This window comes from Peromyscus eremicus, chromosome 18 (genome assembly GCF_949786415.1).
Source record: "Peromyscus eremicus chromosome 18, PerEre_H2_v1, whole genome shotgun sequence".
NCBI classification, from domain to species: domain Eukaryota; kingdom Metazoa; phylum Chordata; class Mammalia; order Rodentia; family Cricetidae; genus Peromyscus; species Peromyscus eremicus.
The window spans coordinates 38,320,905-38,347,097 of record NC_081434.1 but is presented as its reverse complement, the minus strand read 5'-3'; the positions used below and the strand labels follow the sequence as shown (position 1 = coordinate 38,347,097).

Below are 26,193 nucleotides of genomic sequence, written 5' to 3'. Positions count from 1 at the left end.
GGTAAAATTCGGAAAAGTTTTCTGGAAACGCAAGCACTTTATAGATTGCGCCATCTCCCCGCAATGATAACAACTCTGTAAAATCTGTCAGTGGTCTTCACATTTTTTTTCTTCAAGTCCTACTGATAGAATCACACGTCTGTACTGGACGTGGTAGCACACATCTGCAGTCTCAGCCCTAGGAAGTCACTGAAAGCAGGAAGATGGGGAGCTAAGGTCAGCCTGGGCTATGTAGTGAGACCCTTCTTCAAAATATCAAAACAGGGCCAGGGAGACAGCTCAGTGGTAAAGACTCTTGTCGCCAAGCCTGTTCGCTGGAGCTTGCTCCCTGGGACCCACAGGTAGAAGTGGAGAACCCACTTCCGCAGGTGGTCCGCTGACTTCCTCTTGAGTGTTGTAGCATGCACACGCGCGCGCGCGCACACACACACACACACACACACACATACACACACACACACACACACACACACACACACACACACATTAAATACATGAAAACGTAATTTTAGAACAACGAACGCAAATCATACTTCCGGCCATGGCCTCCAAGGCCTCTGACTCGGTCTTGGCTCCTTTCTCTCGCCAACTCCCTCTCCTTCTGGTTCCCGTTGTCCACCAGACTCTTCCTGACCTGCGCTCTGGCCCAGCCTTCCCTGTGCCGGGCTTCTCTTTCGGATCTCAGTGCCGAGGCGGTCTTCTCTGGCCAGCTTATCCTAAACAGATCACCAGGCGCCATCCTGCTTTCCCATCCCCCAGTTTTAACTCTCTGCAAGACATTTAAGATTTTTTGTTTGTTTAACTACTTGTTCCCTCCCTATGGAAACCGAGCCCAATGAATGACCTTGGGACCATGCCTGTCCTGTGACTCACTGTATCTTTATTACCTAGGACAGGGCCTGGATCATAGCAAACCTCAACATATGTGTGCTCAACAAACAGCAGATTTCACTTCAGTTACAAACTTTGACAATGTATACAACATTTTGCTCAAATTGTTTTGAAGTGATTCTCTACATGAGTGTCAAGATAACCCTTCAACAAAACGGGGCCCTTCACACACTGCAGAGGCTCGCTTCTTGCTGAGCCACGGTGATGGTGTGATTGCAGAAGTAGGAGATTCTCCACATATATGGATGCATGTGGGGCTTGGAAACAGCACACACACACACACACACACACACACACACACACACAAAAGAAAGAAGAAAGAAAAAGAATGCTTCCACATGCGGCCAGTAAATGACATTTCCAAGGTCCTTTCTGGGCCAACTCAGGCCTGCCTCTTCCTAGCTGAAGACTCTTTGGGCAACTTACGTAATCTTCCAGGCCCTCGCTTCCCTGGTCTGTGTGCTGTGGGGCATATCTGCCGGTCACCCGTGCCAGGATTTCCATACAGTGAGGGCTTAGGGGAGGCAGCGGTTGGAGAGAGATGTGAGGAGCTGTGTTTGAAGCCGGGTTTGCTCTTGACTTAGAATGTTTATTTTAAGGTCCTGGTGGAGATTTGGTGGTCACAAAAGATCCCCCAAGATATCTTTTGGTGTCACACTGAGTGGCTGTGTGGATTTAGTAAGATAAGGCCTAGAAGCCCTTAGCAAAGTGCCTGGCACATAGTGAGAGCTCTGCAAATGTTCCCTGCAGCATCATGATGGTCCTTGGAATGACATAACCTCACATCCTACATAAACCATCAGAGCAAACTTTCCGAAGTGGCGACAGGGAGGGTGATGTCGCAACCGGTCCCGGGGAGGAAAAGTGTCCAGAGAAGAGAGAGGTTCAAGCTGTAGACATGTAAGGATCCCAGTTACACAGTCTCTTCTTCCTTGTCTTTATGAAGACTTTCGTTGTGAAATATTCTTGTAATTACTTTGTTTTGAACAAGAGAACAAGATGATTAAAAATACACTGTGTTTTGGAGAATTCAAGGTACCTGTCCAAGATTAAAGAGTCAAACTGAAACTTACTTTTTTACTTTAATCTGAGAGGAAATTTAACACTCTCCAATCACACAGTCATACACATACACTCTCTCTATGTGTGTGTGTGTGTGTGTGTGTGTGTGTGTGTGTGTGTGTGTGTGTCCCAGGCAGGCTTTGAAGTTGTAACCCTCCACCTATCCTCCTGACTGACAGACTGCAGCCTCCACCACCAGGCCCAGCTATAGACATAATTTAAAGCTGGTCCCACGGAGGCATAACTGTAGTGCAGTCTCACCTACTTGGGATGCAGAGGCAGGAGGATCACTTGAGGCCACAAGGATGGAGACAGTCTGGGTAACATGGGAAATCCCTTTTTTAAAAAATTGAAAGATGGGATGAGTATGTAGTTTAGTGGCAGGGCACTGGCCTAGCACACACACACACACACACACACACACACACACACACACACACACAAATGTGTGTGCTACATCATATTCTGTCAGTAACATTTTCCATGCCATAAGCCTCTAGACAATGCCTTTTTAGCTGTTTCATTCACTTGTGATTTCCTTTCTCTTACAACTCCTACAGATGACCCCCCATAAGCATTTCTATGTCATCAGAAGCCACGTGCAAACCAAAGAAACAAATTGTAAAGTTCTCTCCTCTATTCCAATCAAAGTAAGCATCTTCATACTCACTCCACCGAAGTCAAATAAGCTGAATAAGTCATTCAGTTTGGAGGAAATAAGATAGCAGAAACATTTTTATGAGGCGGATTGACATGTCCCATCTGCCATTCAGAGGACATGAGAGGACGTTCTTGCTTTACAAGAAATGTTTTTACATCACCCTGCTATCGTGCTGTCCTCTCATATAAATGCTTCTAAAAATACTCATAATAAATGTTGTGTTGGTTTTTGCCTTTGAAAAAAATTACATAAGGAAGTTTAAAAGAGCAAACCATTTCTTGTGTACAAGTGCACAGAGCCAGTGTTCTGTTGTATTTTCGGCTGCCTTATAGACTTAGAAGCACTGCAACACCGTGTCTTTCAGATAGTCCTGTACCCACCACCTCTCTTCTTCTTGTAGTAGATTAGGTTGATCTCCCGGTGATTTAATAGGTGGCACATAAAAATATTTTAAAAAGCAGTGCCACATGAGATTAATAAATCACGTTACTGGCTCTGAGTAAACTAGTCACCTTACAAAAGCAGGCAAAGAAAATGAATGTGGAAGTGTATTTACTAGGTAGGAAAGGCCAGATGCAATACATGGACGAAAGCGCAATGATTAACTGATAAATCCTAAAACAATGGGGCTGCTGAGAGCGTTGGGACACACCTAGTACCCAGCACTTGGGAAGTAGAGGCAGGAAGATCAGGGGTTCAAGAGCAGCTTTGGCTATATAAGGAGTTCAAGATGGGCCTCAGCTATGTGAGGCCCTGACTCAAAAAAAAAAACAAACAAACAAACAAAAAAAAGAAACGTGTGGACTAATTATAAATCTCTGTCATGTAATGTTCTAAAGTTTCTGAAAAGTGAGCAATATAGAAGGAAAAGAAAGCAAAATGATATACTCCTGGTGCTTCCAAAATGTTCTCCTAAAGTACAAAGACAATGAATCCTGGGAACCATCTCACAGAATAAAAAGTCATGTTACAGGTTAGAGAATTCATTAATTTTACCTTCCATAATTGTTTGAATCTTAGATGGTCTTTTAATTAAAAAAAAAAAAAAAAAACCCAGAGCCAGACATCAGGGTGAAAGCTAAAAGATCAGAGAAGCAGAATAGTCAGCCACTAGTTCTTACCTCTACGAAATCCTCAGCCTAAAGAGAGTGAGTTCCTGTTTCCTCACGCCTTATATACCTTTCTCTGCCCAGACATCACTTCCTGGGATTAAAGGCGTGTGTGCTTCCCATTACTGGGATTAAAGGTGTGTGCCACCACTGCCTGACCTCTATGTCTAATCTAGTGGCTTGTTCTGTCCTCTGATCCTCAGGCAAGATTTATTAGGGTACACAATATATCACCACACATAATCAATACACTGGGAGATAGGGCCATAGCTCAGAAGTAAAAGAAACAAATGGGTGAGGCCCTAGATTCAGTCCTCAACACCCAAACAAAATATCTCCCTTTTTTGTTACATGCTATAAAATTTAATTTTAAGACTAAAGTACCATATTGATTTTATAGTTTAATGCCATGTTTAGAAAGTGTAAGTTTATTGCTGGGCGGCGGCGGCGGCGGCGGCGGCGGCGGCGGCGGCGGCGCACGCTTTTAATCCCAGCACTCGGGAGGCAGAGGCAGGCAGATCTCTGCGAGTTTGAGGCCAGCCTGGTCTACAGAGTGAGTTCCAGGAAAAGGCACAAGCTACACAGGGAAACCCTGTCTCGAAAAAAAAAAACCAAAAGAAAAAAGAAAAAAAGAAAAAAGAAAGTGTAAGTTTATAAAGTCCTGGTCTCATGATTCTTTCTCTTCCCCCTCCTTCTCATACTTCAGAGCAGTGGTTCTCAAACTGTGGGTCGCAACCCCTTGAGTTCGCCTATCAGATATTTATGTTATGATTTATAACAGTAGCAAAATTACAGTTATGAAGTAGCAACAAAATAATTTTATGGTTGGGGGGTCACCACAACATGAGGAATTGTATTAAAGGGTCACAGCATTAGGAAGGTTGAGAAACACTGCTTTAGAATTTCTTTTAATCCTCCTGCCTCAGTCTCACAACACTTGAGATAAAAGACATGTGCCCACACAAGTGGCTTGATTCAACCTTTTTCTTTTTTTCCCCAAGACATGGTTTCTCTGTAGCCCTGGCTGTCTTGGAACTTGCTCTGTAGACCACACTGTCCTCAGACTCACAGGGATCCACCTACCTCAGCCTCCTGAGTGCTGGGATTAAAGGTGTGCACCACCATTGCCCCTTGGTTTAATTTTTAAATCATGACTTTTAAGTTAAATGTTTAAATGCATACATGATACATATACATATAACCATGAGCCAGTTTTATAAATATGTAGGTCATACCTTGTCAAGACTGAAACCCAGTCTTGAATTAACTGTCTCTGGTTGGATTAAAGTGACTTGTTCCTAATTTATCCTTTAATAGAAGTGAAGAGAAATCCTTTTGGAGGAAATACTATCATCCAGAATTGCTATTGTAATGCCTGCCCCCCCCCAATTAAAATTATCAGACACATCAAGAGAGAAAACAGACATTAGAAACAGAACTACAAATGCTCAATAAAAGGACAGTGGTTATCATGGCCTAGAAGAGAAAACTTGAAGAAATGTGTCCACAGAAAGAAAAACTCAAGATCCAAGTTGGTTTTCCTCTCTTGAGAAGTTCAGAATTTCAAGGCACAGGTGTCATAGGTCATGGGTCAACATAGTCTTGAGAACAAGGTAATTGTCCAACAATTTCTAAATGATATAGTTGCATCCATAGGCCCTCTGTCTAGAGAGCTAACTATTTATATAATTGAGGATTCTGTGTGATGTAGAGAGTTGGATTAAGTCACTCCAGCTTAGAGTGGAGGATAGGGGAATCAGAGGCTGAACATGGACATTGTGAGCATCTACTTAGGAAACAGTGGGGTCCCTTGACACTAATTTAACCTGCTCTTGTAGATGTAATTCTAAATGGTCTTATTAAATAAGAAACACAGAACCAAATGCAGAGTTAAAAGCCCAGAGATCAGAGAGCAGTAGCCAAGAGCTAAGACCACCTTCTTACTCTTCCTGTCACTGCTGTCCTTCCCCTGAGATATAGACCTACTTCCTGTGTGTCTGTATTTTTATTGCCTTTCTGTTCTGCCTTCTCATTGGCTCTAAACCCAACCACATGACTTTCTCATCACTGCCTGTCTATACAGACCTCCAGGTCTCTATGGTACTTGGATTAAAGGTATGTGTCACCATGCTTGCTGTGTCCTTGAACACAGAGACTGCCTGCCATGTTATTGGGTTAAGGACATGTGCTACCACTGCCAGACTTCTGCTTAATGGCTATAACCTCTGATCCCCAGGCAACTTTATTTATTAACATACAAATAAAATCACATTTCAGGACAAATAAAATATCACCATATGCTCTGAGAAGGTAGGAGCCAGGCATGGGACCTTCATGGTGGGATTCTATAATATTCCTCTAAGGAAGAGCCTTTGCCAGGTGACAATATTTGCTCCATCACCAAGAGCCAATTTACAACCATATAAAGTAAAACTCAGTTTCAGTTTTACTTGGTATTTGGAGGACTTAAGTACCATGCAGAAATTGCCTTCTCAGGAAGATAAGGAACAGTTAAGGAACCATCCAAATTCCTATGATCACAGAAGTATTAAGAACAAAGAGAATTTTTGGACCTTAGCCAGATGGAAACAAAGGTCTTTAAAATTAACTCCACATGCCCTGAGTCTCGTTACTGGAGTTAAAATTCCAGTGAACTTTTACCATTCTTTTGGCATTTCCCAGCATCTTCAGATTTCCTGCATTTGGGGGATTTTTGATCTTGTGAGTTTGGGTAGGAGACAAAAACAGTTTCCAAATGCACAAGCATATGACTTTGTCTCATTCAATCAGAAGCCCTCTTCCTAAAATTTGAATGGGGAGCTAGGGATATATATGGAGCAGGAACAGTAGCAAACTATCTCTGGGAGCTGTCACATTGCCCTGGGATCAGTACCAATGCTGTTAAGAACCTGTTCAGTGACATCTGAGGTGACAAAGAGTCACGTATAGGCAACAATGTGACATAATGTCTTGACCATGTTTTTGATGTGCTTTGGGACTTCAGCTGGCTCCAGCCATCTCAGAAATTCTTTAAGCAATCTTTCAATTTTTTTTCCTTTTCTACTAAGTCAAGCCAAAGCTGATGATTTCAGTTAGTGACAACAAAGAAAATTTACTGTTTCAAAATTCAATGTAAGACATGAAATTTTATTCAACTGTGAAGAAAATAAAAATGAAATCAGGAGGGCCAAGTGGTTGTGGCTCACATCTTTAGTTCCAGTGCTAGGGAGGTAGAGGCAGATGGACCTCCAAGATAGAGGCTAGCCTGGTCTACAGAGCGAGTTCTAGGACAGCCAGAGCTACAAAGTGAGACCTGTCTCAAACAAACAAACAAACAAACAAACAAGCAAATAAAAAAATAAAATTAGGAAATTTTCAGACAAATGAATGGAACTGGCCCAGAAAGACAATCACTCTTGAATGGAAAAACTCTTGATTGAATAGTGCCTTTCACAGAAGCCATGAGTTTTCAGACAAGAATCCCAGGACTAAGCCCAGGACACCATCCTCTGAGCTGGTGGTCAAGGGGCCCATCCCCACCCCAACCATCCTCTACACTGGTGGTCAAGGGGTCCACCCCTACCCCAACCATCCTCTACACTGGTGGTCAAGTGGTCCACCCCCAACCCAAACATCCTCTACACTGGTGGTCAAGGGGTTCACCCCCAACCCAAACATCCTCTACACTGGTGGTCAAGGGGCCCATCCCCACCCCAACCATCCTCTACACTGGTGGTCAAGGGGTCCACCCCCACCCCAACCATCCTCTACACTGGTGGTCAAGGGGCCCATCCCCACCCCAACCATCTTCTACACTGGTGGTCAAGTGGTCCACCCCCACCCCAACCATCCTCTACACTGGTGGTCAAGGGGTCCACCCCACCCCAACCATCCTCTACACTGGTGGTCAAGGGGCCCACCCCCACCCTTGAACAACCCAGGCTCTCTCTGTTGCTCTCTGCTGCCCACCAGAACAACAAGACTATTCCTGAAGGCACCACACACTTTGGTTGCAGGACAGAGAAATCAAGCTAGACCTGAGCTGGAAATGTCTTCACAGCAAGTTCGCTTTCATAGTGCTAAAAAGATACCATGTAAGCTGCTAGGAGAGAAAAATGACCAATTGTCTTACCTGTGGTGGACCCTACATTCTAAAATGCTGGCTTTTCAGCATGTTAGAACAGTTATGCAACAGTGGTATAACTCTGCTGTAGGTAACCTGTGGGAGCCCACTCCCACCTTTTGAAGGGTTCTTAGGTAGAGGAGAGAAGAATGAGGAAATATCAGATAGAAAGAGACACCTAGACAACAAGGGGAAAGACAGAAACACAGGATAGCTTCAGGAGGGCTTGGATCAATAACCAACAGCCTTGTCCTTTATTGAAAAGGGCTTTTTATACACTACCAAGGGGTGAGGCAAAAGACCTCCCCTTGAAAGATCAAAGCACACTATACAGCCAAGTGTAGACTCTTCCAAACACCTGGTAAACATGTCCGTGGCCAAATCATCTCCTTACGCAGCCCTGCTGGGTAAAGCAAGCTCAGATTCTCTAACCCTGAGTAATTTCTCACTAGGAAGCCTCTGTGGGCTCCCACAGTAACCAACTGTTTCCTGACTAAATTTGAGTCCCACTCCAAAGGAAGGAATTCATGCCTGGTACTGTAAAACTGGCCAAAAGCCCATGGTTTTGGAAGTTATAGACCATAGGAAAGAACCTACCATTGCTCCTTTGGCAAATGGACATGCCATAGTGCCTTCTCTACTTATTTATTTATTTATTTACTTATAGTTTTTTCCCCTCACTATGTAGCCTTGGATGACCTGGAACTTGTTATGTAGACCATGCTGTTTTTGCCTCTGCCTCCTGAGTGCTGAGATTAAAGTCATATGCCACCATACAAGCAACTAAATATTTATTTTTATACTCATAGATTAGTGCTGCTCTCAATCTTGGTCAGCGAAGCTTCTTTTTACAGTGGACAGCAGTTACTGCTACTGCAGAGACTTAAGTGAGCAAAATGCTGAGGATAAGTGATCCTTGAGTGCTCATCCCTAAACAGAACATCTCTTTTATCAGTTCTTCTCCCCATCTCTCCTTCTCCCCACCCCCAAGGCTACAGAGACGTCATGGAAAAAGGGAGCAGAAAGAACGTAAGAACCAGGGGATTGAGAGGAGTTCCGTGAAGTTCCACCTTTTGGAGATGACATGGCGTGGCATTCACAGCAGCTGTGACCTGCACCTGCAGAAGACCTGTATGAGACTGAGTCCCTCAACATTCCAGGGTGGGTGGAGGAGGAGCAGATGAGGCCTCGCCCCTGGATGAGCTGTTGGTGGTTAATGCTTTGGGAAGGCTGTCATTTTTCTTCAGTAATGCAACCACTCATAAATGGTCCACTGTCCAGTAAGTAACCCCATACCCATGGTTATGCAAGCAACCCAAACTAAGCTCAGTGGATCATTTAAAAAAAAAAAAATGAAAGGAGGAAGAGACCTTTCTGGAAAGAAGAGTTCAAGTGGGAGGGTGTCTTCGTGTTCCATTGCTATGAAGAGACACCATAACCACGACAACTCTTATAAAGGAAGGGCTTTCAGTGCCACTTTGAGATCTTTGGCAGCAGTTAACTCTGCAGCTCACACACGATTGAGCCTGTATGATAATGAGTATTCAGAGATGGGTAATGCCTGGGGGGCGCTCAACAACCTAAGACAGAGCGCCTGTGTGGCCTGGGCAGGCGTCTCCATGATGGGTAAGGTGACCTGCTGACTTCCCACACAACCTAGGTCAGAAGCTCATTTTTTAGTAAAAGGGGGACCTGTAGGGTCCTGGCCCCTGTTTTGGGTAACTGCTGCCTTGCTTGCTGACCTTGACCTTGATATCCTCCCTATGCTAATTGCCTGCCGGGTTCCACCCTCCTGAATGCTTAAGGGGAGTTCCTTGTCTGTGTATCCTGAATAATGGGCATTAACAGCTTAGATACAAGATTGTAAGACATCAGTAGCGAACTTCTGCCCTCCGGGGTTCTCCCATTGTGCTGTAAGCCTGTATTTAAGACCTCCTCCCTCCTTCAATAAATGGCATTCAGCAATAAATAAATAAATAAATAAATAAATAAATAAATAAATAAATAAATAAATAAGAAGGAAGGAAGGGCTTTAATTGGGGCTGGCTTACAGGTTCAGGGGTTTTAGTCTGCTGTCATCATGGCAGGACCCCTGGTGGCCTTCAAGAAAGAAAGAGAGAGGGGAAGGAAGGAAGAAAAAAAAAAAAAGAAAGAAAGAAAGAAAGAAAGAAAGAAAGAAAGAAAGAAAGAAAGAAAGGAAGTGAGATGTTGTCAATAACAAATGCTAAAGTCTGGATCCAACAATCCCAGTCCCCCCCGAACTCATTCATGTCAACATATCACCGTATGCTGTATTTGAGAGACAAGAAAATGGTTAATTCTCATTTCAAATAGTACTGTAGAGAAAATTTAAACAAAGGGATTATTCAATAAGGTGGAACTAAGGATCACAAATATGATAAAGAATATTATAGTTTGATGTGATGTAAAAGGCATATGATCCCAGTACTTAGGAGGTAGAGGAAAGATCAGGAGTTCAAAGCCAACAGCTGCTACTCAGGGAGTTTGAAGCCAGCCTGGGTTATATGAGAACAAAGAATGCTTACAAAGACAATAAACATGGCCAGTCAAGACCACATTCCTCTCCCAGGTAGGCCTCAAACACACCATTCCCCCAGTTAGATAGATGCTACCTCCAAGGAGCTGGGGTTGTTTGTGACTCTTGTCCTTTCCAAATCAGACTCCATATTGTGGTCCGTCATTGGACCATCACGGGCAAATGCAGCCATGGACAGAGCAGACAAGTGGGCATTACTCCAGAATTCCTGGATGGAGCTGCTTGGGTAGTCGCAGGTGCCTCCCCTTAGGGAGTGTGTAGCTTCCACAGGAACATGAACAGTTTTGAAATGCATGTAAAAATGTTGGACAGCCAAAGGCTGGACCACAGTGTTTCTGGTTTTCTTCCTGGTCTCCTTTTAGGTGTTCTTTCCTGCTTCCCTCCGGGACAGTGACCCTTCCCCTGCCTCAGAAGGGTTCCAGTTGTGTCTGGACTCTAAGGCATGAGATGTTCTCAGAGATTCTGGAAAGTTTTCTTATGGGCACAAAGGAAAAGGAAAGTCAGAGAGTTCCGGGCCGTAGGTGCGCCATGGCAGTGGTTCTCAACATGTGGGTCGCGACCCATCCGGGCTGCATATCAGATATGTACATCATGATTCCTAGCAGTAGCAAAATTACAGTTAGGAAGCAGCAACGAAAATAATGTTATGGTTGGGGAGGGTCACCTCAACATGAGGAACTGTATTAAAGGGTCGCAGCATTAGGAAGGTTGAGAACCACAGCCTGACCTGAAGGTGGTATGTTCAGGCAGGTTAGAAAACTCCCCTGCTTTGTGATAATACATGAACTATAGAGCAATCCGCCAAACTGGGTTCTTTCCAGGGTTCTTACTCTCATGCTATGTGGAGAGTAAGCCAGAGCTTTCGGTCCCTATTGCCCATATTCAGTTTCTTCCCTCAGTGTAGTTAGTGTTGGCTAATCTCTACTAATCTCTAGTCTTCACCAGAGCAAGGGAAAAAAAAAAAATCTGGTTCTCAGAGTGGGCTGAAGCGAGAACGGGGCAGCAGCGCCTCCCTGTGGCTGAGCTGTAGAATAGCCCCAAACACTGACCCTTAAAATGATTTGTGGTGGTAGTTGGGACCTTCAAAAGTGTCGTTTTCCTTACTTAGACCATTATTATCTTCTTTTAGCACTCCAAGATTACAGCCCATGAATGGAAACGCAGAGAAAACACAGGCTGAGGATAACTATGCACATCTTTTGTGTGTACTTAATAATTGTATGTCTGTGTATGTTTGATGTAGCTAACCATCTTGGAGTGGTCAATTTGGGGTAACTACTGAAGGGTCACTAGCCCACTTGAGCACGTGGCTCTGGCAAGCCTTGTCCTCTCCCATCCCCATCTGCCTTGCTAAAAACCATTAGATTACATTCCTAACACTAGCCACCAAGGTCTATTCCCTTATTTGGCCACTTCCTCCTCCAGACGCTGACTACCAAAGTCCAGCTAGCAAAAGCCCCGTGTTTCATTTAACTAGCATGCCCAATTAAAATTAAACACCTCCTCCTAACACGGGGTTTCCCATTTTACCTTTATAAGCCGCCATTTTCCTATGTGCCACATCTGTCTCCGCTCTATCCAGATGCAGTCCTTGGACCCTCCAGGACAAGTGTCCCTGACCCCTTCCCCTTGTCCACCTGCTTCTCCCTCATCCCCTTCCTCTTGACCGCCGCATCCTAGCCCATTCTAACACAGATCTCTTCTCTTTGCTGCTGTTATTCTGCCTTTAACTTCTTTCCCGTTTAATAAAGGATCTCTCTGTGAAAACAGGTGTTTGGGTGTGGTTTGTGCCTAATCCGGGGTCTTGGAGGGACGTCCCCCGCCCCAGGCTGTTCAGGAGCCCCCGTTCAACTGTCGTATATCCATCCATCACCTCAAATATCATTGTTTTAAGAACATTTAAAATATCCATTCTGCAATATACAGAGCAGTTCTATTTTCAAGATGTATTGATGTTTTTGTATATGTGCGTATGTGTCTTTGGTATGCCGTGCGTGGGTGTCAACAGAAGCCAGAAGAGAGTGGCCGGCAGGTCCCCTGGAGTCGACGTTACAGGCAGTTGTGAGCTGTGTGGGTGCTGAGGAACACGCTGCTTCCTCTGGCAGAGCTGAGCTATCTCACATGTACAATGACACTATTAACGGTCATGTTATGGAGGACTAGGACATCAGAACGTTTTCTAATTACAGCTCTGCTCCTCAGCCAGCACCTCCCCAAGCCCTAGTCAAGGTCCCTGGTAACTGCCATCCCACTCTGCTGCCATGACTTCCATGTTTGATTCCACAAGACAAGAGGCCCCCTACCTCCCTGTGCCTCTCATTTCACTTACATGGTGTCACACACCTCTGCTGCTTGTGCAACAAAGACGTAGAACCAGGCAGGTTATTATGAGTTTCAGGCTACGCTGTTCTAGGCCAGGCAAGGCTATATAATGAAACCCTATTGCAAAAAACAGTTCCAGGACAGCCAGGGCTACACAGAGAAACTCTATCTGGAAAATTATATATATATATGACAAAAGGTAGATTACTGAATCTATTATGAAAAGAAAAAAACACTTTTAAAAGGAATTACTTGTTTTAAATAGGGTAAGTTGCTGTGGGATGGTCTGTATGTCAAATTGCTCTGATTGGTCAATAAATAAAACACTGATTGGCCAGTGGCTAGGCAGGAAGTATAGGCGGGACTAACAGAGAGGAGAAAAGAACAGGAAGGCAGAGTCACTGCCAGCTGCCTCCATGACAAGCAGCATGTGAAGACACCGGTAAGGCACGAGCCACGTGGCAAGGTATAGATTTATAGAAATGGATTAATTTAAGCTGTAAGAACAGTTAGCAAGAAGCCTGCCACGGCCATACAGTTTGTAAGCAATATAAGTCTCTGTGTTTACTTGGTCGGGTCTGAGCGGCTGTGGGACTGGCGGGTGAGATTTGTCCTGACCATGGGCCAGGCAGGAAAACTCTAGCTACAGTAAGTAATGAAATTTTTGTCTGACTTTATCAAATGTTACTGGAGTGGACATTAATATATATAAAATGGAATTTTTTGTCTGAATCTGTCAAATGTTAGTGGACTAGACATTGTTAATGTAATTCTTGACTGTATATATTGTATATACTTATTGGATAGTTTTTCTTGTATTAGTTATAATCTTTTTTTAAATTTTAGACCAAAAAAAAGGGGAAATGTGGTGGTATTGTGTTCCCCAAAATATTGTGTACCCTAATAAACTTATCTGGGGTTAAGATTAAAATTTTTTCTGAAGTTTACCCATGTTGTTGCAAACATTTTTTTATTAGTATGTATTAATTGCACAAAGCAATGGGCTTTATTATCACGTGTTTATAGGTGGAGCACTCTAGAGAAACAGAACTGATGTGGAGTATATATAAAACATAATTCTAAGGCTGTTGAGCAGGTGACTGAGAACGATGATTGGCCTGGTCTCGAGGTCCAACAGTGGCTGTCTACGTGCCGCCAGAGACTGAGAACCAGCAGCTGCCCAGCCAGCCCATGAGAGCCTTGGAGTAGTCCTCAGTCCATGCTGCAATAGCAGCATCGCAATTCTGACGGCAACAAAAGCTGCAATGGCAGCAGCAGCAGGGGCCTGCATGTGTTCCGGCAAGGTGAGGGTGGTCGAGCAAGCGAAGCAGCAGATTTCTCTTCGGGGGAGGATCTTCACACACACACACACACACACACACACACACACACACACACACACCACACCACACCACACCACACCAGTTAATCCTTCCTAGAAATACCTTCAGGCATGCCCAGAGGCACGTCTCCTAGATGGTTACAGTTTAAATCAACTTGACGATCCATACTGATCACAGCTGGGTGGTCATCAGTGTTAACCATCACAGCCAGGCAGTGGTGGTGTGCTGCCATTCCCTAAGTCCCAGCCTTTGGGAGACAGAGGTAGGTGGATCTCCACAATTGGAGAAGCCAGTCTGTTCCAAGACTACTCAGAGAAGCCTTGTCTTAAAACAAAGAGCCAGGGGTTGGGGGTTTAGCTCAGTGGTAGAGCACTTGCCTAGCAAGTGCAAGGCCCTGGGTTCAGTCCTCCGCTCTGAAAACACAAAAACAAAACAAAAAACAAATTAATCCCAGCACTCGGGAGGCAGAGGCAGGTGAATCTCAGTGAGTTCGAGGCCAGCCTGGGCTACAGATTGAGTTCTAGGAAAGGCACAAAGCTACACAGAGAAACCCTGTCTTGAAACCCTCCCCCCCAAAATAATAAAATAAAATTGGTGGTAATATTTTGTTTGCACTCTAACAAGTAAAGTTTGCCTGAAGATCAGGACAGAGCCAGCCACTAGATTAAGCATAGAGGCCAGCAAGTGGTAACACACACCTTTAATCCTAGCACTTGGGAGACTGAGATCCACCTGGATCTCTGAGTTCAAAGCCACCCTGGACTAAGGAGATGAATCCAGTCTGGTCCACGGTGTTCTTGGTTACCCAATCTATGGACACTAAGTCTATTACAATAGCAAACTATGAGAAGGATGCTCATAGTTCACTTGCTCTCTGTATATCTTCAGCTTCCTTTGAACTACCTAAAAAGTTGTCAGGACTAAACCAGACGGTGGTGGCGCACGCCTTTAATCCCAGCACTCGGGAGGCAGAGCCAGGCGGATCTCTATGAGTTCGAGGCCAGCCTGGTTGGTCTACAGAGCGAGTCCCAGGACAGGCTCCAAAGCTACACAGAGAAACCCTGTCTCGAAAAAAATAAAAAAACAAAACAAACAAACAAACAAACAAAAAAGTTGTCAGGACAACAAGAAAAGTCTGCATATGTTCTGTGCACAGCCCTCTTAGATGTTGTTTCTGTATCATGGATGTGGGATCTGTGAGGAAAAATTCTGAAGCCCTGGGTTTTCTGATCCTAGCAAAGCAAGAAATGATAGAATACAGTCCGAACCTGGAGTGGCTTAGTTCGGGTAACCGGCATAAGCGTAGTAGTTTGCATTCCAGGGGCTCAAGCTGAGATATTCCTGATCAGGCTGGCCATACTGTGAGTAGAAGAGGTCTTTCCCCAGGAAGGGAGATGGAGAGAGTCTTTGGAGAACAGCTTCGCTGAACTGGTAGGTCAGCTTTCTCCGGATTTTCGTGATCTCTCCAGTCCTGGCATAGTTCCTCAGGGCTCTGGCCATCTTCTGGTAAGTCATGGGTTTTCTGTTACCTTTTCTTTTCCCCCAAAGCTCAGCAAGCTTTTCTTTGTTTTTTGATATAAACTGAAAGACGCCTTTGGTTTTATCGACCCACTGAATACAAGATGCCATCTCTGAATTGCACAGAGATTCGTAAAGGTATTCAAACAGCCGAAGCTTCCTCCTGCCTGCAATGAAGGGAAAGAGGAGACATCAAACCCTCTGTGGCTGTCCCTGGAAGGTCCCGTGAAGGACTTCACGAGCCCCAGAAACAACATCTAAGGAGGGCTGTGCACAGAACATATGCAGACCACGGCCATACAGTTTGAAAGCAACATAAGTCTCTGTGTTTACTGGGTCGGGTCTGAGAGGCTGTGGGACTGGCAGGTGAGAGAGATTTGCCCTGACTGTGGGCCAGGCAGGAAAACTCCAGCTACACTTCACTGAGCCTGCTTCCTCACACTCACTGCCTTAGGAACAGTTACCAGCAGGCCAGACAGATCCACAGGCCTCTTAAAGTTGGCACTGGACCTAAACGATGTGGAAATTGTTAAGTTATTTACTTGTCCTAGGGAAACAGGAAGCCTGGGCCTCCTCATCTGGAGATTCATCTGAAGGCGGTCTTTCTTCACAGGTAAATGTTGACTATCATTTCACATCATGAAACGTACAAGGGGCTGGAGAGTTGGCTCAGCTGCTAGATCACTTTTGAGCTTGCAGAAAAGACTCAGGTTCGATTCTCAGCACCCACATAGTGGCTCACGGCCATCTTTACCTCTAGTTCCAATGCTCTTTAATATTGTCACCTCTCGGCCCTAAAATTAAGGGAATTATTAGCCATGACTTAGAGGCTAGCTCTGGAGTGGTAAAATGTCCTGAAAATTGCAAAGAAAAAAAAAAAACTGCAGTAGAAAGGCCGAAAAAAAAGTTTTCATGTCCTTGTTCAGGAGCAATGCCTAAGGACATTGTCATTTGCAATTATCAGGGAAATGAAGTGCTAAGGTCAGCATCTGTCATCTTTTAGGAATGTAATCATTTGTGTCTCAAAATGACTAGATATGGAAATTTAGAGGATTTGTGTGGATTGCGTGTTGTGATAGAATTCATGAAATTAAAGTGACAGTCACTTCATGACATCCAAATTAGCTTATGCTGTATCATGTCCCACTGGATCCACCAGTAGTTAAAAAAAAAACACCTCTCAGCTAGATTCTATTTTCTCCTTGAATAATTAGGATAGTTTATTCCCAAAGTGCTTATATTATCTTGGGTTTATAAACTATGAAACTGTTTTCTGAACATGATATGGCCGTTGTACTGTCAACCCACTGCTGCCATGGCTACCTGCACAAAACCCACACAAGATCTGAGACTGCTTGCATTCTAGCAATTGGGAGTCAATAGGTAGATTATTGAATCTACTCTGAAAGTAAAGAGGAGATATAGATATGATGTAGATAAAAAGGTTATTGAATCTACTTTTAAAAGACAATTGCTAGTTTTAAATATTTTACATTAGATTGGATATTTGTATATTGTATACAAATGATATATATTGAGATTAATAGTTAGAAAATACTATACATAAGGGCTGGGGATTTAGCTCAGAGGTAGAGTGCTTGCCTAGCAAGCACAAGGCCCTGGGTTCAGTCCTCAGCTCCGGAAAAAAAAAAAAAGAAAATGCTATAGTATATTTCTAATCTTGTTCAAGATATTATATTTATACAGTTTAACAATGTAATGCTAATTTGCTAATCCTTAAATGTTATTATTACCAACTATTAGGATATAAAGAAATGAAAGTTAGTAGTTAGACATTACAATAGAACTTGTAGTCATATTAGGTATGTTTTCAAGGTCGAGCAGATATATTTTAGATACACAGGTCATCTTCAAACCTTTCAGAGATCTACAGAATATGGCATTTATGTTTTAATAACTTAGAAATTTTTTCTTTTTTTATGACTATGAGACATGTTGGCTCCTGGCAGCACCAATCTACTTCAGAGAAAATATGGGCATTGAAGAAACTGCGTATAGAGTTAACTTTCATTGTGGCAAAAGTTAGCCACTGGACAACAAAGTATCCTTGAATCAACTGCTGACAAACAGGATAAAATGGACAGACAGGACATGAAACAATGGACTACCAATTCTTGCCAAGACAAGTGTGGTTGTGTCTTCAGCAACAGGCATCCTCTGAGGTCAGGACAATATGGCACCATCACCAAAGTGGCCTTTGCAATCCGGAAAAGGTACAGCGCCTTTCTTCAAAGGCAGTTGAACAGGCAGTGGGCTGATGGCTTCTGATGTGCAGTGGAACAGCAGCTGAAGCAGTTATTCTTGAAAGAGTAACTAAGCTAACGGAGTCTAATCTCTCAATGGTAGACTGGCATTTAATAAAAGAGATGAAGCCACCCACAAGCTAAGAATAATGGACAGCTGAACTCCAAAAACATCCAACAATTTCCACAATTTAAAACCCTGAATCATGACAGGACACTAGTGGAATTCAGGTGTTTCTGGTACATGGACTACTCTCACCAAATGTGAGGTTGAACTGTAGGCCTTGTGTACATCCTACTTCACAAATGAGTCTGTCAGACATGCTAAGCCTATAGGCTGAAGATGATGCCCCAATGTTGGGAAGAAACCTCGAGTGACTGTCAATCCAGCTGGCTGTTTCTGTCAACTCACAATTTTTTTGGAAGCCGCTTGCTTGCACTTCCTGTTTTATTAGGTAATATTATTTCCTCCTTGGGTCTCTGAGGGAGTTGAAGATTGATAGCTATAGTTAGTTTAAGATTAGATAGTTATAGTTTTCCTTGTTAAGAATTTCAGAAAAGAAACTCACTAAAGAGGTGTAAGTGTATAAATTTGAAAGACATTATAAGATAGTTCTCTGTTAGTAATATAAGGTAGGATAGAAAGCGAATCAGGTACATTTTGGACTTACCAAAATAGGATAGATAATGGAATATGCATTGTTTAGGTATTTAGTGCTTGTATATATTGTATATGGTTATTATACTTATTATATATAGTTTTTCTTATTAGTTAGAGGAGCTATTGGTAGTTAATGACTGCTAGGGTGGGGTGACAGCGTCATTTTTCTTCTTCAGGATTGTAACGATCAGTAAGTTGCCTATGACCCAATAAATAACCCAACACTCTTGGAATGGTTCAACTCAGGCTGTTAACAGATTTTTCTTGGGATAGAGTCTAGCATGTAGCCCTGGCTTGCTTCAAACTTGCAATCCTTCTGCCTCAGTGCTAGACCTGAGTGCTATCATGTTCAGCTACAAGATAACACTTAGAAATACAATTAATTCTGAACTCCATCCAGCGTGGGGCTGTATGCCCATAATCTCAGCACCCAGAACATTGAAGCAGGACTGCAGGTTTGAAGACATCTTGGTCTACTAGTGAGTTCCAGGCTAGCCTGGGCTACATAATTAAAGAAGAAAGGGAAAAAAAATCCAAAACACATATATAACATCCCTTTGTACCTATGTTAGGGGTGCCATAGCAACATACCTTTTCCTCCTTTTTGCTGGAAGAGGGTGGCTTGTACCAGCTGGTTTTCAGTTATGCTCTGCAGAGATTGATGGAAATTTTCTTCCAAATACAAGTCCCCAGAACCATTCTACATACACAAGACAGCAGAATGCTAAGTAAGGGGAAGTTTGTCACCCCCACCCCCACCCCACCCCCAGTCAGTGGCTGAAGACCAATGCTAAGAGCAAAGGGTACTAAACATCTGGATTCTCAAGTGCCACCTCCACCGCAGCCAGATCGTCCCAGGGATCATCAAAAGATACAGAGAGGACCAGGGATAGAAGTTAACATTTGGGCTGGAGAGATGGCTCAGAGTTTAAGAGCACTGGCTGTTCTTCCTGAGGTCCTGAGTTCAATTCCCAGCAACCACATGGTGGCTCACAACCACCTGTAATGAGATCTGCTGCCCTCTTCTGGCCTGCAGGTGTACACGCAGGCAGAACATTGTATACAAAATAAATAAATAAATCTAAAAAAAAAAAAAAAGAAGTTAACATTTGACTCCTCCACCCATGAGAAAAGAGGTGACTGGTCCTCTTCTAAGGATGCCCCCTAAGATGCCCCCAGGGAGAAAGATCCAAGAGAATCAGTGAGAATCAGGCATGGCAGCTCACAACCGCAACTGCAACGGCAACGGCAACCCCAGCACCAAGAAGCCTAAGGCTAAAGCAGTGCTGCAAGTGACTGAGGCAGGAGGACTGCTTTGAGTAAGGAGATGCTGGGCTATAGAGTCTGGGCTGTAGACAAACACTATATCTCAAAAAATAAACAGGAGGGCCAGGTGGTGGTGGCGCACGCCTTTAATCCCAGCACTCAGGAGGCAGAGCCAGGTGAATCTATGTGAGTTCAAGGCCAGCCTGGGCTACAGAGTGAGAGAGATCCAGGACAGGCGCCAAAACTACACAGAGAAACCCTGTGTCAAAACAAAAAAAAAAACAAAAACAAAAAAAAACAGGAACCCGCCTTCCTGCTCCCCAAATGAAACGATCAAAAGATTAGGGTGTCAGCACCAAGGGAAGATGGGCTTTCATTCTTCATGGATTTCATGGATTGAATGCCTACATGGGTAAGGGAAGATTGATGACAGACAGGACCGAGGGACAAGAGGAAGAAGCTCCTCCTGCCATTACACGTGGCAAAAACACGTCTGTGTCCATTGGTTAATTAGACACAGTGGAATCATCCCCACACTGTCAGGCCAGGGGTTCCCAACTACAAGAAGCTATCTACACTCTGCAAGCTAAGAGCTATGAAAATAGGGTTGCCAGGCAACCCTAGTTTGTTTTACCTGGCAATCGGAAAAGGGCAAGAGGTTAGTTGAAACCCAAATCCCCTCTTTAATGTGTATTTTTTTAAAGATTTATTTATTTATCATGTATACAGTGTTCTGCCTGCATGTGTCCTTGCAGGCCAGAAGAGGGCACCAGATCTAATTGCAAGTGGTTGTGAGCCACCATGTGGTTGCTGGGAATTGAACTCAAGACCTCTGGAAGAGCAGTTAGTGCTCTTAACCACCTAGCCATCTCTCCAGCCCCCAAATCCCCTCTTTAAAGAAATGGTTTATGGGGCTGGAGACTTTGCTGTCTGTAAAGTGCTTGCCTAGTATATACATGGCCTTGGGGCCTGGGTTTGACTCCCAGTATCTAATAAATAAGGAATGGTTATACATACATAGAAGAAAATAAAGGGAGAGAAAGAAAAAGAAAATACAAGATGCAACAAGGCCCAATTTACACAGAGAAAAAGGTATTAGACATAACACACATGCCTGAAGATGAAGGAAAAACTGAGGTTTTTTTCCTAATGTTTATTTTTCTTTTGTGTGTATAACTTTTCTTTGTATGTATATCTGTGCACCATGTGCATGCAGAGTGCACAGGGGCCAGAAGAGGGTGGTGGGTCCTCTGGAACTGAAGTTATAGGCAATAGTGAGAAGTCCTGTGGGTGTCGGGGAATGAACTGAACCGGTCCTTTGCAAGAGCAGAGAGTGCTCTTAACCACGCCAGCCCGCAGACCATTCTCATTTACTATTACCCTCTCAGATACTAGTTTCCATGTAACTGTTAACAGTTCTCAACTTCTGCCTTCCTCCTTGTGTGTCTGTTGGGGACATAGTTTTGTTTTAAGATTTATTTATTTATTATGTATACAGTATTCTGCCTGCGTGTGTCCCTGCAGGCCAGAAGAGGGCACCAGATCTCATTACAGATGGTTGTGAACCACCATGTGGTTGCTGGGAATTGAACTCAGGACCTCTGGAAGAGCAGCCAGTGCTCTTAACTGCTGAGCCATCTCAAACAAACATCTCAAACAAACAAACAACAAAAAACAGTCCAGGAGTGCCATGTCCTTGAGAACAGGAGGTCATTTGAGAAAAAAACATGATAGCCTTGAACGCACCTGAAAGGTGAACTAGTCTCAGGCACCTCCCTAAAGTTAAAGACTCATTGATATACGATATAAAACGCCTGTGGCGGGAATTCAAAAGTCTCACCCTGGAGAACATGTTCTGCTTGGTGCCCTCTGCCTAGCAGGGGCTCTAGGCGACTGCTCTACTGTTTCCAAACTTTCCGGCTTCCTCTGCCCTGCACGCCTGGCTTGAGGCTCTTCTATCTCTCTGCTCCTTGCTGTCTCATTCTTTTACTCGTGTTAGCTTTAAACTCCATAACCTCACTCATTCTAAACCAAAAACATGGCTGCAGTGGATGGGTCTCACTAAGCATACTCACAGTTACATTTCTCCAGTTATAGGTGGGCTCTTCTGGGGGTAACATTCCACACCAACTGGAACTGCCTCTGATGTGAGGATAATGGTTAAGGAACGCCATGTAATTTTTATTATGTTCTAATTAAAAAACAGAACAGAAAGATATTTCATAAGTCCAAGTTTACAAGCACACATTCATTTATACACATACACACACATGCACACGCCCAAGGTGACCCAAATTCTATTGATTGCTGCCTTAGAAGGAAATATAAACTTCTAAGTTTTCTTAACACTTTATATTTCCCCCATGGTATTTACCCCAATATTTTAATTTTTTTTTTGGGGGGGAGCGTGTTTCGAGACAGGGTTTCTCTGTGTAGGCTTTCCTGGAACTCACTCTGTAGCCCAGGCTGGCCTCAAACTCAGAGATCCGCCTGCCTCTGCCTCCTGAGTGCTGGGATTAAAGGCATGTGTCACCACCGCCCAGTTCCCAACATTTTAATATTGTAAATACTCTTCTTCATAACCCATTTGCCTTATGGAGAAATATTCCGTGTCCCTGACTGTTTTTAACCTTGGAACTCTGCGATACCATATGTAAACTCAGTCGACAACATATGCATCTTACCTAGATCAAAGAATAAGAATAACCATAGAGCCAGGTGGTGGTGGTGGTGGTGGTGGTGGTGGTGGTGGTGGTGGTGCATGCCTTTAACCCCAGATTCCTTAAATCCCAGATGCCTTTAATCCCAGATGCCTTTAATCCCAGATGCCTTTAATCCCAGATGCCTTTAATCCCAGATGCCTTTAATCCCAGATGCCTTTAATTCCAGATGCCTTTAATTCCAGACGCCTTTAATCCCAGACAGACACCTTTAATCCCAGATGCCTTTAATCCCAACACTTGGGAGGCAGAGGCAGGTAGATCTCTGAGTTCGAGGCCAGCCTGGTCTATAGATGGTTTTTCAGGACAGCCAGGGCTACACAGAGAAGCCTTATCTCAAAACACCAAAAAAAAAAAACAAAAAACACTGCATTCTTCCACACAGACTATGTCTCGGGCGAGTGGAAGGCCTGAGCGATATAACAATGAAAATGCTTGTTCTGAGGGCTGGCGGCAGTGGTGGCACACACCTTTAATCCCTGCACTCGTGAGGCAGAGGCAGGCGGATCTCTGTGAGTTCAAGGCTAGCCTGGGCTACAGAGTGTGTTCCAGGACAGGAACCAAAACTACAGAGAAACCCTGTCTCAAAAAAAAAAAAAAAAATGGGCTGGAGAGATGGCTCAGAGGTTAAGAACACTGGCTGTTCTTCCAGAGGTCCTGAGTTCAATTCCCAGCACCCACGGTGGCTCACAACCATCTGTAAAGAGATCTCTCCCTCTTCTGGCCTGCAGGGATACATGCAAATAAAACACTGTATACAAAATAAATAAATAAATAAATCTTTAAAAAAGAAAATGCTTGTTCTGGGCTGGGAGATGACTCCATGGGCAAAGCACATGCCACATCAACGTAAGGACCAGAGTTCAAGTCTCCAGAAGCCAGTAAAGCTGAGTCTGTGGCAAGATGGGCTGGATGCAGAGTCAGGAGAGTCTCAGGCCAGCTAGCCTGGCATGTGCATGGTATTGAGACTCTGCCCCAAACACAAGGGAGACAAGGATGACACCCAAGGTGGTCCCCCAATTTCCATACTCTAATAATATACAGATAATATACATACATATTCATATACACATATACAATACCACACACATATACATAATACACCATATATATAGATAACATACCATACAATACATATACACACAATACACCATACACATATACACATATACAATACCACACACATATACATAATACACCATATACATACATAACATAACATACACATATACATAATACACCACACACCATACACATATACACATATACACATACAATACTTCATATACATATACACATATACACAATACACCACACACTATACACATATACATGTACACAATACACCATACACATATACACAATATACCATATACATATCCATTTTTTAAAGGAAAAGCTTTTCTTGGAAAACCAGGAGAATAATAATATAATAAGCAATGGTAAGCAGACTATGTTTATTCTGTCTTGTTGAGACAGAGTCTAGCTATGTATATCAGGCCGGCCTCAAAACAATGACCCCTTTGCCTCAGCTCCACATTACTTTTTAAAATTATTTTATTGAACGCACCTGAAAGGTGAACTATGTGGGTGGTTTTTCACCTGCATGTTTCTGTGTACCACATTCAGGTGTACATGTGTGTGGGTACACACGTGTGTGAGCCAAAGTCAACCTCAGATATCATCCTTCAAAAGCCTTGTTTTCTGAGACAGGGTCTTGCATTGGCCTAGAACCCATCAATGAGGGTATGCTGGCTAGCTGGGAAGCCCATGGGAGACCCCCTTCCCCAGCCCCGCAAGTGCCAGACATTGTACGTCTATCAGGTGTCCACGCCTTTGCTCTTACACATGTAAGAGCAACTAGCAACCAACTAGCCACATATGTGCCGAGAGATGAGATGAGAGTAAACGACCGTTTTTACCTGGGGAGTACTGAAGTTCTCCAACTGAAGGCTGTGTCAGCGCCTCAAAAGCATCCTCAAATACTTGACCCAGGCTGTCTTGCTCAGTGCAAGTCTGTGGTAACAGCGGTGCAATTTGGGAGTTCTGAAATTAATAAAATGTCATTTTGCTGTTTTGCTCGGAGAGTTTCAACTTCTGCACTCCGGGCACAGTAGACTGGCTAAGTTCTTTCCCACTGCGGGAGGCTGTTCATTCTTTGCAGTGTAGAATGCTCACCAGCTTCTTGGCCATAGACAATCCGTAGTGGCTCAGACATCACCAAATGTGAGAGCCAGTTTCTTGGTTCAGTATTTAAAGCATTGGTCTTTCAGTCTGGTGCTTACCCAAAGTATTTATCCTATAGCTTAAAATACTATAAAATTTTAGAATTCCATACGGTATAAAGTTGTATATAGCATAAATAAAAATGATGGGTTAGAAGTTGAAGCAGAATGAGCGGGTACTTCAAGTCACCCCTGGCCACATATGGCCAACCCGGGATACATGACACACTGTCTCGAAAAGAAAGAAATCTCAGTTTCAAACCAGGAAAGTTAAGATAAAAAACAGACAAACAAAAGCACTGACCATTGTCACTAACTGGGGAGAGGAAGCAGCTCCGAGGTAGAGAACTTGCCTGCTCGTTTGCACACTGGCTCTGAGGAAGAAAAATAAGTAAAAAGACAATCCCAAATAGGTTTTACACATATTATTTGTTTATTTTGTCTTTGGGTTTTTTTGAGACAAGGTCTCAGTCTGTAGTGAAGGCTGGCGTCCCATTCATACCACTCCTCCAGAGTGGCCTCTGGAGTGCTGGATTACAGGTATGAGATTAACCTTAAAACAAAAGTAACTTTTAATTTGATCCTAAATGAACAGATCTTGCCCAGAAAAATTTTTTTTAAATATTATAAATGCAAAATGCCATCATCTCAATTCTTTCATGGGAACAAATTTTCTTTCCAAGATTTCCTATGAATGTTTCACTTTTCTGTCATTCTATGTATGCATATTGTATGCATTCGCGTGTGCGTGCGCGTGCGTAACAAACATGTCTGTGTGGCTGCTCATGCATGCCAGTGTGTACAGAGAGCAGAAGTGGATGCCGAGTGTCTCCCTTCACCACACTCTCTACCTTCCATACTGAAACAGGATCTCTCACTGGAGCCCCACAATTTGCTGACTGGGTCAAGTTCGCCAGCTCGTGCTGACTCATGCTCCCAAGTGCTGTGATTACAGGAGGCCACTCACTCCCCCTGGCAGTTTCAATTACTGTGATAAAACATCATGACCAACTTGAGAGAAAAGGGATTTACTATATGTCACTGGCCACCATTGAGGGATGTCAGGGAAGGAACACAAGGCAGGAACTAAAGTAGAGGCCACAGAGAAATGGCATGTACTGGCTTGCTCAGCTTGCTTTCTTACACAACTCCGGATCACCCACCCAGGGGTGGCAACACCCAGTGGTCAAAGCCCTCTGGCAGTCAATCATGAAAATGCTCCACAGGACGGTGGCGGCACACTCTTTAATCCCAGCGCTTGGGAGGCAGAGTAAGTGGGTCTCTGTGAGTTCCGGGCCAGACAGGACTTTTACACAAGAAACCCTGTCTCGGAAAAAAAAAAAAAAAAAAAAAAAAAACCAAACACTCCCCCCACCAAAAAAAACAAAAAACAAAAAACAAAAAAAAGACAAAAAGAAAGAGAAAAAAAAAAAGAGAGAAAAAGCTCCACAGACTCACCTATGGGCCAATC

General features: G+C 43.6%; 1 protein-coding gene across 1 annotated transcript; it reads right to left on the bottom strand.

Annotated features, from left to right (window-relative positions):
• Positions 1 to 15,346: 15,346 nt before the first annotated feature.
• Positions 15,347 to 25,445, bottom strand: Spic (Spi-C transcription factor). Its single transcript, XM_059245629.1, has 5 exons — positions 25,027 to 25,445; positions 24,420 to 24,543; positions 21,853 to 21,968; positions 19,103 to 19,211; positions 15,347 to 15,753 (listed from the first exon to the last, which is right to left on the bottom strand). Exons 1-5 carry the CDS (start codon positions 25,144 to 25,146, stop codon positions 15,347 to 15,349), a joined length of 876 nt encoding a protein of 291 aa, XP_059101612.1. The 5' UTR covers positions 25,147 to 25,445.
• Between the last annotated feature and the right edge of the window lie 748 nt (positions 25,446 to 26,193).